Source organism: Oryx dammah, unplaced genomic scaffold (genome assembly GCF_014754425.2).
Source record: "Oryx dammah isolate SB20612 unplaced genomic scaffold, SCBI_Odam_1.1 HiC_scaffold_9, whole genome shotgun sequence".
Taxonomy (NCBI): domain Eukaryota; kingdom Metazoa; phylum Chordata; class Mammalia; order Artiodactyla; family Bovidae; genus Oryx; species Oryx dammah.
Genome location: NW_024070193.1, coordinates 12,132,198 through 12,151,812, shown reverse-complemented (window position 1 = coordinate 12,151,812; position 19,615 = coordinate 12,132,198). Strand labels below are relative to the sequence as shown.

The 19,615-nt window shown below is 51.4% G+C and overlaps 1 protein-coding gene and 1 long non-coding RNA gene across 2 annotated transcripts in view; one reads left to right on the top strand and one right to left on the bottom strand.

The window, feature by feature from the left end:
- NT5DC2 (5'-nucleotidase domain containing 2) overlaps nt 1–19,615 on the top strand; it is a 51,278-nt gene that overhangs the window by 31,305 nt on the left and 358 nt on the right. The window contains exons 2-13 of the mRNA XM_040247140.1: nt 16,081–16,265; nt 16,381–16,455; nt 16,653–16,708; nt 16,791–16,884; nt 16,999–17,127; nt 17,237–17,297; nt 17,390–17,492; nt 17,605–17,706; nt 17,847–17,928; nt 19,106–19,192; nt 19,276–19,416; nt 19,500–19,564. Of these exons, the coding sequence (XP_040103074.1) occupies nt 16,081–16,265; nt 16,381–16,455; nt 16,653–16,708; nt 16,791–16,884; nt 16,999–17,127; nt 17,237–17,297; nt 17,390–17,492; nt 17,605–17,706; nt 17,847–17,928; nt 19,106–19,192; nt 19,276–19,416; nt 19,500–19,564 (1,180 nt within the window). The remainder of the gene's footprint in view (nt 1–16,080; nt 16,266–16,380; nt 16,456–16,652; nt 16,709–16,790; nt 16,885–16,998; nt 17,128–17,236; nt 17,298–17,389; nt 17,493–17,604; nt 17,707–17,846; nt 17,929–19,105; nt 19,193–19,275; nt 19,417–19,499; nt 19,565–19,615) is intronic.
- Nucleotides 1,164–17,906, bottom strand: LOC120868366. Its single transcript, XR_005722200.1, has 3 exons — nt 17,825–17,906; nt 12,259–12,265; nt 1,164–1,174 (listed from the first exon to the last, which is right to left on the bottom strand). It is a non-coding gene; the product is annotated as an uncharacterized LOC120868366 (long non-coding RNA).

Here is a 19,615-nt window from a genome sequence, read left to right as displayed (position 1 = left end):
TGGCTGTGCTGGGTCTTCGGTGTTGCCTGGGCTTTTGCTATGGAGAGCAGAGGCTACTCTGCGCTTGCAGTGCTCGGGCTTCTCCCTCTTGGAGCACGGGCTCAGCAGTTGTGGGGTGCATTCTCCACTGCTCTGCAGCACGTGCAGTTCTTCCAGATCAGGGATGGAACCGAGTATCATGTCTTGGCAGGTGGATTCTGTATCACTAAGCCAGCAGGGAAGCCCTGACACTCCTCGGTCTTGAGAACAGACACTGGACAATAGAAGGAATAATCGCTGCTGATAGAGATGTTAGTCATAAACACAGTAGAGGAAGTCAGTGTTAAGGGGACTCAGTTTTAATCCCCACTTCAGTTTTATCTTTCCTTGAATCTTTCAGGGAACAGAGAGGCACCTACTCTGGCTACTTCCTGGGGGGGGGCCTGCAGTGCTGCCTAAATTCGGGGCACTGGAGACTGAATTAGAAATACTTGATTCCAAGTCCTGCCTCTGAGGGTTGTGTGATGACAATCTCAGTCCTGAGGCGCCGTTTTGGTGCCGCAGACCCAGCTGGAGGGGTGGCAGCTGTGGCGCGGGACCTGGAGTAGCTGTTTCCTCAGGTTCAGGAGTCTGCCCGGTCTGCCCCTCGCTTCACAGGGAGACTTGTCGCAGCCAGTTGTTCCCAAGCCACTCCCTGGAAGAGGGAAGCACACCCAGGCGCGCTGAAGGCCGGAAGCAGGAAGCCCGGCGTGCCAGCAGTTAGGGCTATCTGTCGCGTGGGGGGTTGTTTCTTGTTTGTTTATCTTGGCTGCAGTGGGGGCTCCTCGCGTGCACAGCTGTTCCTTGTAGCACGTGGGCTTCTCTAGTTGTGTCGTGAGGGCTCTAGAATTCACAGGCTTAGTTGCAGCACGTGGGATCTAGTTCCCCAACCAGGGATCAACCCCAGAGCCCTCTGCATTGGACCGTGGTGCCTTAGCTGCTGGACTACTGGGGAAACCCCTGAATCTGTCGTTTGGTGGGAAAGGTAAAAGGTGTGAGAAAGTGTGAGAGTGTTAGTCGGCTCAGTCGTGGCCGACTCTTTGTGACCCCATGGACTGTAGCCCGTCAGGCTCCTCTGTGAGACTGCCCAGGCAAGAATGCTGGAGTGGGCTGCCATTTCCTCCCCCAGGGGGTCTTCCCGATCTAGGGGTTGAACCTGGGTCTCCTGCATAGCAGGTAGATTCATTACTGCCTGAGCCATCAGGGAAGCCCATGAGAAAGCGTAAGAAAACAAGACTCCCATTTGGCTTGTAACTAATCCTCAAGGTTTCCCAAAGGGCGAGGTGTCCACTTCTCAGGAGGTTGTTTGCTGGCTGCAGGCAGGCCTGACAGGTCAGCCCTTGGTACCTTCTTACTAGAGTGATGGACCCACGGTTTTACTCCATCCAGGTTTAGAGAAGCGTGAGTGGAAAGAGGAACGGGGTCGGGCCCCTTCCATTTCTCTTCCAGCTGCTGCTCAGTCCTGGCTCTTCCCACAGCCCCAGCAGCACCAGCTCCTGCCTGTGAAGGGCTGCCAGGGAGCTTCCAGGCGAGGGGAGGCCTGGGGACGTGTACTCAGGCACGTGGCTAACGTCGACCAGTCTGTCGTACATACTGTTTAGTTTTACCTCTTGTGTTAGAAATGCGTCTCTTTTTTAAAGCTGTCTAGCTATTTGTATTTATTTTATTGAAGTATAGTTGATTTACAGTGTTTTAATTTCTGCTGTACAGTAAGGTAGCTCTGTCCACATATGTATACATTCTTTTTAATGTTCCTTTCCATTAGGGTTTATCCCAAGAGGTTGAATCGAGTTTCCTGCACTGGACAGTACGGTCCAGCTGTTCATCCATCCCTGTTTTGGCTGAACCGAGTCCTCTTTACAGTGTGTGGGCCTCTCCAGTTGCAGCTCTCGGTCTTTCTGCGGAGCATGGGCTCTAGAGTGCCTGGACTCTGTTTTGGGGCTCCCGGGTTCTGCAGTTGCCTGTGGGGCGTTCGTTCCCCAACCAGGGGTGTAACCTGCATCCCCTGCCTCGAAAGGCAGACGTCCCTGTTAAGCCTGCACTCCCAGCCCATCCCTCCCTTCTCCTCCCCACTTGGCAACTCCGAGTCTGTTCTCTCTGTGAGGCCCTTTCCCAGGTGCGGTCAGTGTGCTGGGTTTCCCCTCCCTGTTAGCAGTTTCTGGCACTCTCTTTTGCCCTGTCTCTTTCTCCCTCCCACCCCGCCTCCCTCCAGTCTCTTTCTTTTTCTTTCTGCCTCCCTCTCTCCTGGCCTGTCTCTGTCTCTCCCCGCCTCTGCCTCCCTCCTTCCGTCTTTCTGTCTCTCTTTCTCCCTACCTCCCTTTCTATCTCCCTGTCAGCCTCTCTCTTGTCTCCCTTCCTCCCATGCTCCCTTTTCTTTTTCTCTCTTTCCCTGTCTGTCTTTCTCCTTGCTCCCCACCCCCTCAGTCTCTCTCTCCTATATTTCTCTCGTCCTCTGTTACTCTTTTCATTCCTCGTCTCCTCTCTTTCTCGTTGCCTCCATCTCTGTTGACCTCTCCCTGCATCACTCTTTCTCTGCCTCTCTCTGCCTCTGTTTCTCCCTCTCTTAGTCTTTCTTCTGCTGTCTTCCTGCTTCTCCCTCTCTCCCTCCCTCTCTCTCCACCTCCTGTTTTGCAGAAAATGTTCACTTTCATCTCAGCTTCAAAGGATGTGTTAACAAAAGCAGGCACTCATTATATACAAGTGAGTGATACCCTTATTCATTAGAGAATTATCTAGCGTACTTTCCATATACTAACATCACAAGAAAAGTCAGAAACAGCAGAGGACACCTCTCCAAAGTGGGTTTTGACCAACGTCCACACCTGAACAGCGCTGGGAAGTCCGTGACACAGCACATCTGGATTCCCAGTGGGGGAGAGGTCCTAGGCAGCAGGTCCCCTCCTTGGGTGAGACTTCAAAAATGGTAACAGTGACCCCATATGTGAGACAGCAAAAGAGACACAGATGTAAAGAACAGTCTTTTGGACTCTGTGGGAGAAGGCGAGGGTGGGATGATCTGAGAGAACAGCATTGAAACATGTATATTACCATATGTGAAACAGATCGCCAGTCCACGTTCGATGCATGAGACGTGGTACTCAGGGCTGGTGCGCTGAGACAACGCTGAGGGATGGGATGCGGAGGGAGGTGGGAGGGGGATTCAGGATGGGGAACACATGGACACCCATGGCGATTCATGTTGATGTACGGCCAAACCAGTACAGTATTGCAAAGTAATTGGCCTCCAATTAAAATTAATTCATTTAAAAACAAGAATTAGTGAAAAAGTAATCAAGCAGTAAATGATAATAAAAAACAAAACTTAGTGTAAATGTTAATATTTAATACTTTCTCTAGTCAGCAATTAATTTTAAACCAAAGACCAGCAGCAGCAAAATTGCAGTTTGGGTTCCTGTTGATGGAAACACATCCTGGTCAATCTGTGAGAAAATAGCAGCTCTGGTTTCATCTTAATGCTGTTTGCTTTATTCTGTAAAACTTGGAATGTTGTTAAGCCTGGGACCTCGTTGGCCAAATCCCTCCAGGGGCTCAACGGTTTCGAGATCCGTCTCCTGTGTATCTGAGGTGCCAGGCTTGCAGTCTTAGCAGACGGGGTCAGGGGTCTGCTCTGCTTAGTGTCCAAAGCCTAAACCAGACTGTCCATTTGCTTTCCCACGTCTCCCTCTCCGGTGCGCCCGCCGCCTCTCTCTCTGTCCCGGCTCTCTCCCTGCGTCTCTTGTTTCTTTCTCCCTCGCCCTCTCTCGGTCTCTCTTTCTCCCTTGCTTTCTCTCTGACTCTGTTGTCATCTCTCTCCCTCTGTCCTTTTCCTCTCTCCTCCGTCTCCCGCCCTGTGTTTCTTTCTCCCTTGCTCTCTTCACTTTCTGCCTCTCTCGCCCTTTTTCTCCCCCTCGCTCTCCCTCTCCCCTCGGCCCTCTTCCTTACTGCTCTCCTCCCTCCTCCGTCTCTCCGTTCTCCTTTGCCTCTCCCTTCTCTCCTCCCGAACCTCTCTCTCTTTCTCATCACCTCCTTTTCTCTCTCTCTGTCCTGCCCTGTCTCTCTCTCCCTCCTTCCCTCTGTCTCTCCTTTCTCCCCGAATTTCGCTCTCTTTCTCCCTTGCTCTTTCTCTCTCTGTCTCTGTCACCCTTTAATTCTCCCTCCTTCAGTCTGTCTTCCTGTCTCTGTGGGTTATCTTTCTCTCACTTCCCATCTTTCCTCTCTGTGTCCTTTCTTCTCTTCCTGTCTGTCCCCCTGCTCATTCCTGCCCTCGCCCTCCCCGTGTCTCTCTCCCACCTCTTTCTCTGCCTCTCTTTCTCCATGTCTCTCTTTTCTGGCTTTCTCCTTCCCTCTCCCTTTGTCCCTAGCTCCTTCCCTCCCTGTCTCTGTTGGTGTCTCCTTGCTTCCCTTTCTTCCTCTCTCCCACCGTGCCTCTTTCTTTGTCTCCCATTTTCTTTCTGCTGCTTTCTCTCTGTCTTTCTCTTTTTCCTCCCTCACTCTCTGTCTGCCCTGTTTTGCAGTCTGCATGTCAGTGATGTCATGTGGCATTCTGTCTTTCTGACCTACCTCACTTAGTGTGATGGTCTCGCAGGGCACCCATGTTTGCTCCACGTGACATTGTTTTGTCCTGTGTTTATGGCTGAGCAGCGCTCCGTTGTGTATATGCACCACACCTTTGTCCATTCAGCTGTCCGTGGGAATTTAAGTTGTCTCCGTGTCTTGGCTTCTGTGTGTTGTGCTGAGTGAACACAGAGGTGCGTGTATCTTTCTGAATTAGTTTGTTTATTCATTTATGGCTGCGCTGGGTCTTTGTTGGTGCGGGTGGGCTTTCTCAAGCTACAATAGCGGGACCCCTCTCTGGTTGTGCGTGGGGGCCCCTCTCTGGTTGTGTGTGGGGCCCCTCTCTGGTTGTGTTTGGGGGCCTCTCTTGCTGTGGAGCATAGTCTCTAGGGCGCGGGTTTCTGCGGTTGCAGCAGGCAGAGCAGGCCCAGTGGTGGAGGCGCGCAGGCTCTGGACTGTGTGGACGTCAGCAGTGGGAGGCGTGGGCCCCGTGTTTGTGGCCTGTGAGCTCCGTAGTTGGGGCGCACGGGCTTAGTTGCCCTGTAGCATGTGGAATCCTCCCAGACCCGGGATCAAACCCAGGTTCCCTGCACTGGCAGGCAGGTCTTAACCACTGGGCCGCCGGGGACGTCCCTTATGTGTTTTTGATGTCTTTAATGATCTCTGGCTTATTTAGTGGCATGTTGTTTATCCTCCATGTGTTTTCGTGTTTTTCATAGTTTTGTTTTTTTCCCCTATAGTTGATTTCTATTCTCATAATTCTGTGATCAGAAAAGATGCTTGGTATGATTTCCATTTTCTTAAATTTAGTGAGGTTTGATTTAAGACCCAAGATATGATCTGTCCTGAGAATGTCATGTGCACCTGAGAGAAAGTGCATTCTGCCGCTTTTGAGTGGAATATTCATCAATATCAATTAAGTCTATCTGGTCTATTGTGTTAATTAAAGATTATTTATTTTCTGTCTGGATGATCTGTCCATTGCCATAAGGGGAGTGTTAAAATCCTTCACTGTAATTGTGTTCAGCTTCCCTTGTGGCTCAGACAGTAAAAAAATCTGCCTGCAATGCAGGAGGCCTGGGTTCAAACCTTGGTCTGGAAGATCCCCTAGAGAAAGGAATGGCTCCCCACTCCATTATTCTTGCCTGGAGAATTCCATGGACAGGAGCCTGGCGAGCTACGTTCAGTCCATGGGGTCACAAGCAGGCGGACATGACTGAGTGACTTAACACACTACGCTTATCACTACATGATTGTGTTCGATTCCCCCTTTTATGATGATTAGCATTTGCCTTATGCATTGAACTGCTCCTATCTTGAGTGAATAAATATTTATAATTGTTATACCTGACTGCAATGCAGTCCCACAGTGACTTTCCTTGTCTCTTGTAATAGTCTTTATTTAAAGTCTATTTTACCTGATATGAATGATGCTATTCCAGCGTTCTTTTGATTTCCATTTGCATGGAATATCTTTTTTCACCCCCTCCTTTTCAATCTGTATGTGTCCCAAAGTCTGATGTAGGTCCCTTATGGACAACAACATACATGCTCCTTTTACCATTTTCTTATTGTTTCGTATCTGTTTTGTGGGTCAGTTTCTTGTGTTTTCAGCCTAGAGAAGTTCCTTAAGAATTTGTTGTAAACCTTTGGTGGTGCTGAATTCTCTCAGGTTTTGCTTGTTTGTAAAGGTTTTTTACGTTTTATTTCTGCCAGAGCTGTGCAGGATGTGGGATCTAAGTTCCTTGACCATCAGGGATCCAGCCCACGGCCCCTGTACTGGAATTGCTGGGTTTTAAACACCTGAGAAGTCTCTTGTCTGTAAAGCTATTGATTCTCCATGGAATTGGAATGATATCCTTGCTGGGTAGCGTAATCTTGGTTGCACTTTCTTTCCCTTTCATCACTTTAAACATGTCCTACCATCCCATCTGTGTTGCAGAGTTTCTGCAGAAAATCAGCTGATAACCTTATGGAGATTCTCTTGTCTGTCTTTGTTGCTTTAACCTTGCTGCATTTTTTGTTGTTGTTAGTTTGATGAATATTTGTCTCTTTGTGTATCTCCTTGGATCTATCCTGTTTGGAACTGTCTGGACTTGACTGTTTCCCGTGTTAGGGAAATTTTCAACTGTAATCTCTGCTGGTATTTTTCTCTGCCCCTTTCTCTCCTTCTAGGACCCCTGTGATTTGAATGTTGTCCCAGAGGTCTCTGAGACTGTCCCCCTTTATTTTGGTGCCTCCTTTCTTTCTTCTGCTTCTCAGCATTCTCTCCACCATTCTTTCCGCTCACTTACTGGTTCTTCTGGTTTAGTTACCCTGCTATTCCAGTGTATCTTCCATTCCAGTTCTTCTTGTGGTTTTCATCACTGTTTGCTTGCTCTTTAGCTCTTCTAGGTCCTTGTTAAGCATGTCTGGATTTTCTCGACCTGTGCCTCTGTTCTCTTTTTGAGGTTTAGGATCATCTTTACTGTCATTACTCTTGATTTTTTTTTTAAGGTAGCTTGCCTATTTCCTCCTCATTTGTTTGGTCTTGTAGTTTTTTACGTTGCTCCTTCATCTGTACCAAATTTTTTTCTCTCTTTTTTTATATTTGATGGATGGGACTGTGTTCTTATCTTGCTGGTTGTTTGGCCTGAGGCGTCCAACCCTGGAGACTGCAGGGTGTAGGTAAGTGCTGCGGTGAGGACCTCTGGTAGAGCTCACTCTGATTAATAGTGCCTGAATTCTGAGGTTCTCTGTTAGTCCAGGGGTTTAGTCTCAGTGCTTCCACCACAGGAGCTCAACCCTGATCCCTGGCCTGGGAACCATGACCCCATAGGTCACACGGTGCTGCCAGAAAAAAATATATATATAAGAAACCACAAGGAGAACAGTAAAAATGAATAAAAAATATAATAAATCTAGAAAATATATTAGAAAAAATAGGGACTTCCCTGGTGGTTCAGTGGCTAAGACTCCGTGCTCCCAATGTAGGGGGGTGGCGCAGGGCAGGTATGATTCCTGGCATGGCCAAAAATATATAATAAAAACAAAAATGTAATAACAACAAAGCTAAAGAGAAGCAGTACAGCAAGGGGAAAATAGCCAGAAGAGGCCCTGGGAGGTTGGGCTTAGGCTCAAGACCTGCACAGCCAGAGCGGGCCCTGAGGGTAGAGATTCAGGCCCTGGACCCCAGCAGGCTCCCTGGGTCCTGAGCAGGTTGGGGAGACCCTTGTCATGTTCCCCTCACTCCCCCAGCCACCTCTCAGGGTGCCCCAACCCCACCTCTGCTTTGCCTCCCTCCCTCCTTCCCCAGCCACATCCTACCTGCTTGCATGGAGGCTCCTCCAGTCCCATAGGTGTCTGAGGTTCCCCGCCAGCACCTGGTTGGTGCCACTGTGTTCAGTTCAGTCACTCAGTCGTGTCTGAATCTTTGTGACCCCATGAATCACAGCACGCCAGGCCTCCCTGTCCATCACCAACTCCAGGAGTTCACTCAAACTCATGTCCATTGAGTTGGTGATGCCATCCAGCCATCTCATCCTCTGTCATCCCCTTCTCCTCCTGCCCCTAATCCCTCCCAGCGTCAGAGTCTTTTCCAATGAGTCAGCTCTTCGCATGAGGTGGCCAAAGTACTGGAGTTTCAGCTTTAGCATCAGTCCTTCCAGTGAACACCTAGGACTGATCTCCTTCAGAATGGACTGGTTGGATCTCCTTGTGGTCCAAGGGACTCTCAAGAGTCTTCTCCAACACCACAGTTCAAAAGCATCAATTCTTTGGTGCTAAGTTTTCTTCACAGTCCAACTCTCACATCCATACATGACTATTGGAAAAACCATAGCCTTGACTAGACGGACCTTTGTTGGCAAGGTAATATCTCTGCTTTTCAATATGCTATCTAGGTTGGTCATAACTTTCCTTCCAAGGAGTAAGCATCTTTTAATTTCATGGTTGCAGTCACCATCTGCAGTGATTTTGGAGCCCCAAAAAATAAAGTCTGACACTGTTTCCCCATCTATTTCCCATGAAGTGATGGGACTGGATGCCATGATCTTTGATTTCTGAATGTTGAGCTTTAAGCCAACTTTTTCCCTCTCCTCTTTCACTTTCATCAAGAGGCTTTTTAGTTCCTCTTCACTTTCTGCCATAAGGGTGGTGTCATCTGCATATCTGAGGTTATTGATATTTCTCCCGGCAATCTTGATCCCATCTTGTGCTTCTTCCAGCCCAGCGTTTCTCATGATGTACTCTGCATATAAGTTAAATAAGCAGGGTGATAATATACAGCCTTGACGTACTCCTTTTCCTATTTGGAACCAGTCTGTTGTTCCATGTCCAGTTCTCACTGTTGCTTCCTGACCTGCATGTAGGTTTCTCAGGAGGAATGTCAGGTGGTCTGGTATTCCCATCTCTTTCAGAATTTTCCACAGTTTGTTGTGATCCACACAGTCAAAGGCTTTGGCATAGTCAATAAAGCAGAAATAGATGTTTTTCTGGAACTCTCTTGTTTTTTCCATGATCCATCAGATGTTGGCAATTTGATCTCTGGTACCTCTGCCTTTTCTAAATCCAGCTTGAACATCTGGAAGTTCACGGTTCACGTATTGCTGAAGCCTGGCTTGGAGAATTTTGAGCATGACTTTACTAGCATGTGAGATGAGTGCAATTGTGCGGTAGTTTGAGCATTCTTTGGCATTGCCTTTCTTTGAGACTGGAATGAAAACTAACCTTTTCCAGTCCTGTGGCCACTGCTGAGTTTTCCAAATTTGCTGGCATATTGAGTGCAGCACTTTCACAGCATCATCTTTCAGGATTTGAAATAGCTCCACTGCAATTCTATCACCTCCACTAGCTTTGTTCGTAGTGATGCTTTCTAAGGTCCACTTGACTTCTCATTCCAGGATGTCTGGCTCTAGCTGAGTGATCACACCATCGTGATTATCTTGGTCATGAAGATCTTTTTTGTACAGTTCTTCTGTGTATTCTTGCCACCTCTTCTTAATATCTTCTGCTTCTGTTAGGTCCATACCATTTCTGTCCTTTATCGAGCCCATCTTTGCATGAAATGTTCCCTTGGTATCTCTAATTTTCTTGAAGAGATCTCTTGTCTTTCCCATTCTGTTGTTTTCCTCTATTTCTTTGCATTGATTGCTGAAGAAGGCTTTCTTATCTCTTCTTGCTGTTCTTTAGAACTCTGCATTGAGATGCTTATATCTTTCCTTTTCTCCTTTGCCTTTTGCTTCTCTTCTTTTCACAGCTATTTGTAAGACCTCCCCAGACAGCCATTTTGCTTTTTTGCATTTCTTTTCCATGGGGATGGTCTTGATCCCTGTCTCCTGTAGAATGTCACGAACCTCATTCCATAGTTCATCAGGCACTCTATCTATCAGATCTAGTCCCTTAAACCTATTTCTCACTTCCACTGTATAATCATAAGGGATTTGATTTAGGTCATACCTGAATGGTCTAGTGGTTTTCCCTACTTTCTTCCATTTAAGTCTGAATTTGGCAATAAGGAGTTCATGATCTGAGCCACAGTCTGCTCACAGTCTTGTTTTTGCTGACTGTACAGAGCTTCTCCATCTTTGGCTGCAAAGAATATAACCAATCTGATTTCGGTGTTGACCATCTGGTGATGTACATGTGTAGAATCTTCTCTTGTGTTGTTGGAAGAGCTGCTTGCTATGACCAGTGCATTTTCATTTTCTTGGCAAAACTCTTTTAGCCTTTGCCCTGCTTCATTCCGTATTCCAAGGCCAAATTTGCCTGTTACTCCAGGTGTTTCTTGACTTCCTACTTTTGCATTCCAGTCCCCTGTAATGAAAAGGACATCTTTTTTGGGTGTTAGTTCTAAAAGGTCTTGTAGGTAGGTCTTCATAGAACCATTCAACTTCAGCTTCTTCAGCATTACTCGTTGGGGCTTAGACTTGGATTACTGTGATAGTGAATGGTTTGCCTTGGAAATGAACAGAGTTCATTCTGTCGTTTTTGAGACTGCATCCAAGTACTGCATTTCAGACTCTTTTGTTGACCATGATGGCTACTCCATTTCTTCTGAGGGATTCCTGCTCGCAGTAGTAGATACAATGTTCATCTGAGTTAAATTCGCCCATTCCAGTCCATTTTAGTTCGCTGATTCCTAGATGTCGACGTTCACTCTTGCCATCTCCTGTTTGACCACTTCCAATTTGCCTTGATTCATGGACCTAACATTCCAGGTTCCTATGCAATACTGCTCTTTACACTGTGTTAGGAGACGTGAATTCCTTGTCCAGTTACTCCACCATCTGTGCCTCACCTCTGGTTTCCATTTTTGCTCTCAGTACTCCTCAGTCCTTTTTTTTCCCCCACTGTTTTAAATATATGACTTCATTTATTTATTTCTTTGGGTGAGCTGAGTCTTCATTAGCATGTGGACTTTATCTAGTTGCAGCTCTCGGCCTTCTGTTGTGGAGCATGGGCTTAGAGCACGTGGTCTCAATAGTTGCGGCTAGCAGGTTCTCTAGTTGTCACGAGTTGGTTTAGTTGCCCCAAGGCATGTGGGGTGTTTGTTCCCCAGCCAGGGATCTAACCTGCATCCCCTGTTCATTCTAAGTGTAAGAGTTTGCTTCTACTAACCCTGAACTGCCAGTCCATCCCTTCCCTCCTCCCCTCACCCTTGGCAACTAAAACTCTGTTCTCTCTGTGAGGCTGTTTCTTCAGTTCGGTTCAGTCGCTCAGTCGTGTCTAATTCTTTGCAACCCCACGGACGGCAGCACGCCAGGCCTGCCTATCCATCACCAGCTCCCAGATCTTGCTCAAACTCATCTCCATCGAGCTGGAGATGCCATCCAACCATCTCATCCTCTGTCTTCCCCTTCTCCTCCTGCCCTCAATCTTTCCCAGCATCAGGGTCTTTTCCAGTGAGTCAACTCTTCGCATGAGGTGGCCAAAGTATTGGAGTTTCAGCTTCAGCATCAGTCCTTCTAATGAACACCCAGGACTGATCTCCTTTAGGATGGACTGGTTGGATCTCCTTGCAGTCCAAGGCACTCTCAAGAGTCTTCTCCAACACCACAGTTCAAAAGCATCAATTCTTCAGCGCTCAGCTTTCTTTACAGTCCAACTCTCACATCCATATATGACCACTGGAAAAACCATAGCCTTTAGACAGACCTTTGTCAACAAAGTAATGTCTCTGCTTTTTAATATGCTGTCTAGGTTGGTCATAGCTTTTCTTCCAAGGAACAAGTGTCTTTTAATTTCATGGCTGCAGTCACCATCTGCAGTGAGTTTGGAGCCCAGGAAGATAAAGTCTGTTTCTTAGGTATGTTCATTTGTGCCCTGATTCTTCCCCGTCTTTCCTTCTGTTTCTCTTGCCCTGTCTCCTTCCTCTCCCTCTCCCTCACTTCTTCCCTCTTTCCTTCCCTTTCTCTCCCTGCCTCCCTCCTTCTCTCCTGACGTCTCTCCCACCCTCCTCAGTGTGTCTCTTCCTGTGTATCTCTTGGCCTCTCTCTGACTGTCTCAGGTCCCTTTCTGCCTTCTTCCCTCTCTCTGTCCTTCCCTTCTCCTCTCTCCCCCTTTCTCTTTTCTGCCTCCCTCCCTCCCCTCCCCTCCCCCTTTCTTTCTCTCTCCCTGTCAGCGTCTCCCTCCCTTTTTCTCTCTCCAGTCCACTGTTTCTCCTGCCCCTGCCGCCCCACCCTGCTCTCCCTCCCTCTCCCCCTTCACCCCACCCCTTCTCTCCACCTCCTGCCTGTCTCTGTCTCCGCCCTCCTGCCCTCTCTGGCTCTCTGCCTCTCTCCCTCTCTCTTTCTGTCTCCCCCGTCACTCCGCCTTTCCCCCTCACACCCTATCTTTCTGTCCCCTTCTTCCTTTGTTTCTCCCTCACTTCTTCCCTTCTCTCTCTCCCTGACTCTCTGCCTCTCTTTCTCCTTTCTTCCCTCCCTCTTTCTCCCTAGCTCCCCACCCCCCGCCCCGTGTTTCCCTGCCTTCCTTCTCTGTGTGCCCTATGTAGATTCCACATAGAAGTGATATCATATGGTATTTGCCTTTCTGACTTCACTCAGTATCATCATCTCTAGCTGCAACCTTCAGTGGCACTATTCTGTTCTTTTTTTCCCCTATGTCTGAGTAGTAATTCCTTCGTATAAATGTACCACATCTTTAGGGGCTTCCCGGGTGAATCTGCTGGTAAAGAATCTGCCTGCGATGCAGGAGTCTCGGGTTTGATTCCTGGGTCGGGAAGATCCTCTGGAGAAGGGATAGACTGCTCACTCCAGTATTCTTGCCTGGAGAAGACCGTGGACAGAGGAAGCTGGTGGTTTATACTCCGTGGGGTTGCAAAGAGTTGGACACGACTGAGCGAGTAAGCGCACGCACCCACCACATCTCCCCCATCCTTCTGTCAGTGGACATGTGTCTCTGTGTCTTGGCTGTTATGTATAGTGTTGCCGTGAACGCAGGAGTGTATGCATCTTTGGAAATGGGTTTTTATGTATTTATTTTGGCCACGCTTTGTCTTTGGCGCTGCACACGGGCTTTCTCAAGTTTCAGCAAGCGGGGGCTGCTCTCCACTTGTGGTGCACGGGCTGCTCGTCGTGTGGCTGTTCTTGTCGAGGGTCAGGGGCTCAGGGCCAGCGGGCCGCAATGACTGCAGAGCTGGGCTCGGTATTTGCAGTGAGCTCAGTAGCTGTGCAGGCGCTTAGTTGCCCTGCCATGTTCTAGTCGTGTCTGACTCTTTGTGACCCCGTAGGCCGTAGCCCGCCAGGCTCCTCCATCCATGGGATTCTCCAGCAAGAATACTGGAGTGGGTTGCTATGCGAAAGTTTGTGAGTTTGATTAGGTCCCGTTTCTTCATTTTTGTTTTTATTTGTATTGTCTTGGGAAACTGGCTTAAGGAAACACGGCTGCGACTTCCGTCAGAGGCTGTTCTGCTAGGAGTTTTCTGGCGTCGTGTCTGTGTGGTATGAGGGTGCGTCCTGCCTGCACTGGTTTACATGCCGCTGTCTAACCGCAGCTTTCCAGCACCACGAAACGCTTCCCTCTCTACTCTTAGAAGCTAGGAATGGCCTTCATATGTCATTTCACAGGGGCTCAATCCTAGCCCACTTCTAAGAGCCACAACTGGAAGACGTTCCTTTTTCAGTGCATTGCCTGGCACAGCTTGAGGAGGGTTTTCTTCAGGGCGCAGTCCATCTTTTCGGCCTTTCTTGTAGGTTGGGGCCTCCCTGCTGAGTGAAGTTTCCAGTTTGTGCCTAGAGCTTTGTGTACTGTCTGTGTCATTTCTGTGATGAAAGCAGGCCCACGGGTCACTCTAGAGGAGAGGGGAGGCCTCACCTACGAATAATGTCCTTAAAAAGGACTTTTGTCACTTCTGATGCCTTTCCTTTTGGCTGTGAAGGGCTCTACTCAACCTGGATCCAGGTGTAATCCTTGCAGTCTTTAGCTAAAATCTTGAGGTTGGGGGAATTTTTAAATCCTTTTGGCATCCCAAGTCTGACATAGCTCAGAAATTCCAAGTTTATAAAAACACGGGAATGAGTCTGAAATCACATCCTTAGTGGTCACTTCGTTTCACCATTGTTACTCCCCTTTGCCTTTTAAATGCATTCCCCTCATCAGTGTCAAAGCAGATGACAGGGCATATGTGAGAGGCCACAAAACAGGCCACTTTTTAAAGTTAAACCATGTGTTAATATAAGCCCCATACCTCAGTACATGCAGATTTTTATCACTTCCCCTTCTGATTGCAAATCTTTCAATAGAAAGCATTGATAATCAAAATATCCGTCCTGTTCAACCTGGATGTAGATCATGTCTCTCAGTACTGGATCTCTTTTATATGTGCCTAGTTAATCCACGTTGGGGGAAAACCAATCAGGTGTTATGAGAGGGCTCAGAGGCATGTTAATGAGGAAACACTAGAGGCCATACATTTTTCGCTTGTATCCAGTTGTTATACAGTACCACACGTGTAGCAGTACACCCAGCTCAGAGACCTGTATTTGTCATGAGTTCCTTCCCATAAATTTTCTTGAAGATGAAGCAGTTTTGCAAAAGCATCAGAGTACAGTAACTGTCTATGAATGACAGGACTTAGAAGGGCATGGGTAAACACCTGATTACAGTGTAATGAAACTTACAGTGTAAGGACACTTAGTTATAATAACAGAATTACAACTGATTACATTTAATTTAAAGTACGAAATGTTGTTATTCAGTTGAAATCCTGTGCGCCAAGCTCCCCTGCCCTCCGCTATCTCAGAGTTTGCTCAAATCCATGTCCATTGAGTCAGCGGCGCCCCTGACCATCTCATGCTCTGCCGCCCTCTTCTTGTGCCTCAGTCTTTCCCAGCATCAGGGTCTTTTCTTTTTTTTTTTTTTTTTCATCAGGGTCTTTTCCAATGAGTTGGCTCTTTGCATCGGGTGGCCAAAGTATTGGAGCTTCAGCATCAGTCCTTCCAATGAATGTTCAGGGTTGATTTCTTTTAGGATGGACTGGTTGGACCTCCTTGCAAGTCCACAGGACTCTCAAGAGTCTTATCCAGCACCACAGTTCAAAAGCATCAATTCTTCAGCGCTCAGCCTTCTTTATGGTCCAACTCTCACATCCTGCGTTACTACTGGAAAAACCATAGCTTTTGACTGTATGCATTCTCAAGTCAGCCCTATGTTGGGGGCCAGATTTGATGCTGAAAACTCAGCCTCTGCACATCAGTGCAGAATCAAATCTGAGAGTTTAGGGTGAAGTAGAAGAGAACAGCTTGATTGCTTTGCCAGGCCAAGGGGGAGACAGCAGGTTTATGCCCCCGGAAAACAACCTCACATCCAACCCAGGAGGAACTGGGGAGGAGTTGTTAGAGTGGCTCACAGGTGGGTTGCTGTTAGGGGTGTGTGCAGGGCCTGCACCTGTATCGTGTCTCCGGGGCCTCCTGCTCTTGGTGAGCTGCTCTAGTTCCTCAGATCTGGCCTCAGGGGTTTCTCAGCTGCCTCTCCCCCGAGTCTGCATCCTTTGCCTTCCCAGACTAGCAGCTGTTTGTATCTGTCCTTTGGAACCCAGGGAAGGCCATGGAGGCTGGCATCTCCTCCCTACAAACAAGAAAGAGGGGACAGAAGGCTTCCGTGCCCAGGAGCCCCGTGGGGTCCTGTTCAGTTTCAGAGGCCGCAAATGCTATTATGTGGGCTGGCGGGCGGCTGAAACCTGATTAGAGGGGCCTCGCCCTGAGGCCTGTGGCAGGCACACAGAGCTGAGCGGCTCCAGCGCCTCACCCCGCACTCCTACCCTGATGACGTTCCTAGGTCCCAACCCCAGCTTCAGGCAAGTGGAGAGGGTCAGCGCATAGCCAGGTGTCCCCTGGGGCTTGTAAAGGCTGGAGGAGGGGCAGCTGGTGGGCTGCGTCAGCGCGGTCACCTGGTGCTCGTCGGCTCCTTGCCCCACCTGTGTGGCCCTGGGTGGGGGACTTTTCTCTGAGCCTGTTTGGCCTGCTGAGCTCAGAGCGCCCATCTTAGGGAGTCTCAGGGCCCGCCTTGGACTTGCCCCTCCTCCTGTAGACCTCCTGCCCCCCGAGGTCTGCAGTCTCCTGAACCCCGCGGCCATCTACGCCAACAATGAGATCAGCCTGCGCGACGTCGAGGTCTACGGCTTCGACTACGACTACACCCTGGCCCAGTACTCGGACACGCTGCACCCGGAGATCTTCAATGCCGCCCGCGACATCCTGGTTGAGCACTACAAGGTAAGGCCAGACTAGCCCTTGGTGGGTGGGTGGCTCAATGGATCCCGAGACAACTGCCCAGTGAGCAGGTGTGCCAACGCCGCTGGCTCAGGCCTGGCTTCATTTCCCCCAACAGTACCCGGAGGGCATTCGGAAGTATGACTACAACCCCAGCTTTGCCATCCGTGGCCTCCACTACGATATTCAGAAGGTGAGCGGAGGCATGCGGGAACTGCTTCCTTAGCCACCTGTCTCCTGGCGGTGGTGGCCTCAAAGCCACACTTCCTCTTGTCAAGCGTGGGGTGCCCTTGCTACCAGCCAGCGGGGGGGTGGGGGCTAGAAAAGGCTGGCTCAGAGCCATTGGCGGGCTTTCGCCTCACCGCCCATCTGCTCCCGTGGTGCCCCTAGAGCCTTCTGATGAAGATTGACGCCTTCCATTACGTGCAGCTGGGGACAGCCTACAGGTCAGTGCCGCCCCGGCCTTGCCCGTGCCCCCACCTCCCACCAGGGAGCCACTTTGGACTGGTGGTCTCTGCACCCATCCAGGGGCCTCCAGCCTGTGCCAGACGAAGAGGTGATCGAGCTCTACGGGGGCACCCAGCACATCCCCCTCTACCAGATGAGCGGATTCTACGGCAAGGTGGGCGCCCACTCGGCACACGCCCGGGGAGGGCTCCCAGCCCTCACCCCCGGGCCACACTGCCCTTGGGTTTCCAGGGCTGGAGGGCTTGCTCAGCCAGCGCTCCTTCCCCAGGGCCCCTCCATCAAGCAGTTCATGGACATCTTCTCGCTGCCAGAGATGGCGCTGCTCTCCTGCGTGGTGGACCACTTCCTGGGCCACGGCCTGGAGTTTGACCAAGCGCACCTCTACAAAGACGTGACAGTAAGGGCCTGGGCCTGCGCCCCAGGGTGGCGTGGACAGGAGCCCAGACACAGCAGGGCAGGCCATCCCGGGCTCCAGTGAGGCCTCACTGTCCCTCCACTGCCCCTAGGATGCCATCCGAGACGTGCACGTGAAGGGCCTCATGTACCAGTGGATCGAGCGGGACATGGGTAAGGGGGGCCAGGGCCCTGCTGTGGCTGCCGGGGCCGGCCCAGGGCCGGCCTTCACTGCTCCCTCCTCTCCCACCCCATGTACTTCCCAGAGAAGTACATCCTGCGAGGGGACGAGACGTTCGCCGTGCTGAGCCGCCTGGTGGCCCATGGGAAGCAGCTGTTCCTCATCACCAACAGTCCTTTCAGCTTCGTGTAAGCTCCCCTGCCCCCGCGGGGGGAGGAAGCAGGACAGGGACTCGAGTTGGGTGGCAGAGGCCTGGAGCCTCCCTCGGCCGCCTGCCCCACTCGGCCCCTCTCCGCCCAGGGACAAGGGGATGCGGCACATGGTGGGTCCCGACTGGCGCCAGCTCTTTGATGTGGTCATCGTCCAGGCGGACAAGCCCAGCTTCTTCACCGACCGACGCAAGTAAGGCCTGGCCAGGGTGGGCGCGGGCTTGTGCTTGCTGCTCTGTGTCCCTGGGGCAGGGGCACCCCTGTGCTGACGGGCAGGTGTGCTGCCTGTGGTCCTGCCACAGCCTGGGAACCAGGCCTTTGAACCCACCCCAGGCCTTTCAGGAAACTTGATGAGAAGGGCTCGCTGCACTGGGACCGCATCACCCGCCTGGAAAAGGGCAAGATCTACCGGCAGGTGAGAGCCAGCTGGGCGGGCCCTGGGAGGGCCCCGATGCTTGGCCTCGCCGTGCCATGCTCTCCTCACATGTGCTAGGAAGCTCTTCAGTAGCTCTGGCATTCAGTAAGAGCCCACTCAGTGGGGCTGAGCCATCTGCTGCAGCCAGACAGCCTGGTTGGGGCGGCTCACAGGCCTCTGAGGACCCCTTTTCCTGGCTGGCTAGGAAGGTGAGAAGGGGCCTTGTGCTTGGTGCGGAGGTGTTAGGTGGCTGTGAGCAGGAGGTGATGAAGTATTTGGCTCTGGATGGAATGTGGAAATCCTGGCTGAGCTGGGGCTTTTTAGAGACAGTGGTTCAGGGTTGGGGGTCAGGCCAGTTAGCGTAGCCTTGGGCTGCCTGGTGCCAAGCCCAGCCTCCCACGCTGGCAGCCCCCTTGGGCAGAAGCTGTCACGGTGACACTGTTGTCTTGGCCTCCTGGCTGAGCCTGAGTGGCACTCCACCTTTGTGGGAAACGCTGAGTTTTCTTCTTTGGCAGGTTTTAGTCTTTCCTTCAGGCCTCATGTTCTGAAATCTCACCACGTCTGTGGTTTCTCTGTTCTCTCCCTGCCTGTCTCCTGCCACATCCTCAGCACTCCGCCCGCTCATACTTCCCCTCTTCCTTGGGGTCCCCTGCACCTCACTCTCTTTCCCCCTTACCTGTCTGCCCCGTGGCTCTCACCTCCCCAGGCCTCTCCTGTGGGCAGGCTATCCCGGCCCACCCCGGTGTCTGCTCCCCTGCCAGCCTCCTCTGCCGTGTCGGACAGAGCCTGGCTGTTTTCATCTTTTCTCTGGCTTTGGCACGGGAGGGGCAGGCACCTCACAGGGAAGTCTGCCATTGGTCTGCGGGGCCCCTTGGGACTTGGGCCGGGATGGCCTGCTGGCTGCGGGGCCACAGCTGCAATTTGTTTCCCACAGAGTGGACTCGGGCTGTCGCTTGCGCGGGTGTGAGGGCACAGGGCGGGGAGGCCTTCCTGCCGCAGGCAGACCCCCTTCCTGAGTGTGAAGGGGAGGCGGCTAGGGCCAGGGCCCAGAGGGGCCCCAAGGCCGCGGGAAAGGGCAGCCCTGCATCCGGCCTCGCTGCCTCTGGGGGCCTGGCGGAGGGTAGCCCCAGGGGAGCCCACGCGGCACAATGGGCGTAGCTGTGTCCCCCGCCCCCAGGGAAACCTGTTTGACTTCCTGCGGCTGACGGAATGGCGTGGCCCCCGAGTGCTCTACTTCGGGGACCACCTCTACAGTGACCTGGCGGTAAGGGGGGGCGGGGCTGGGGCCCCCTGGGGGGCGGGGGGCTCTCCTGGCCGCTGCTGAGCCCAGTCTCCCCGGCCCCCCAGGACCTCATGCTGCGGCACGGCTGGCGCACGGGCGCCATCATCCCCGAGCTGGAGCGCGAGATCCGGATCATCAACACGGAGCAGTACATGCACTCGCTGACGTGGCAGCAGGCGCTCACGGGGCTGCTGGAGCGCATGCAGGTGCGGGGCTGCCTGGCGGCAGGGTGCAGCGCAGCGGGGCTGGCCCCGGCCGCTCACCCCCGGCACACCCCTGTCTCCCCCAGACCTACCAGGACGCCGAGTCGCGGCAGGTGCTGGCCGCCTGGGTGAAGGAGCGACAGGAGCTGAGGTGAGTGGGGGCCCAGGCACGAGGCCCTTCCCCCTCGGGCGCCCCCCGAGT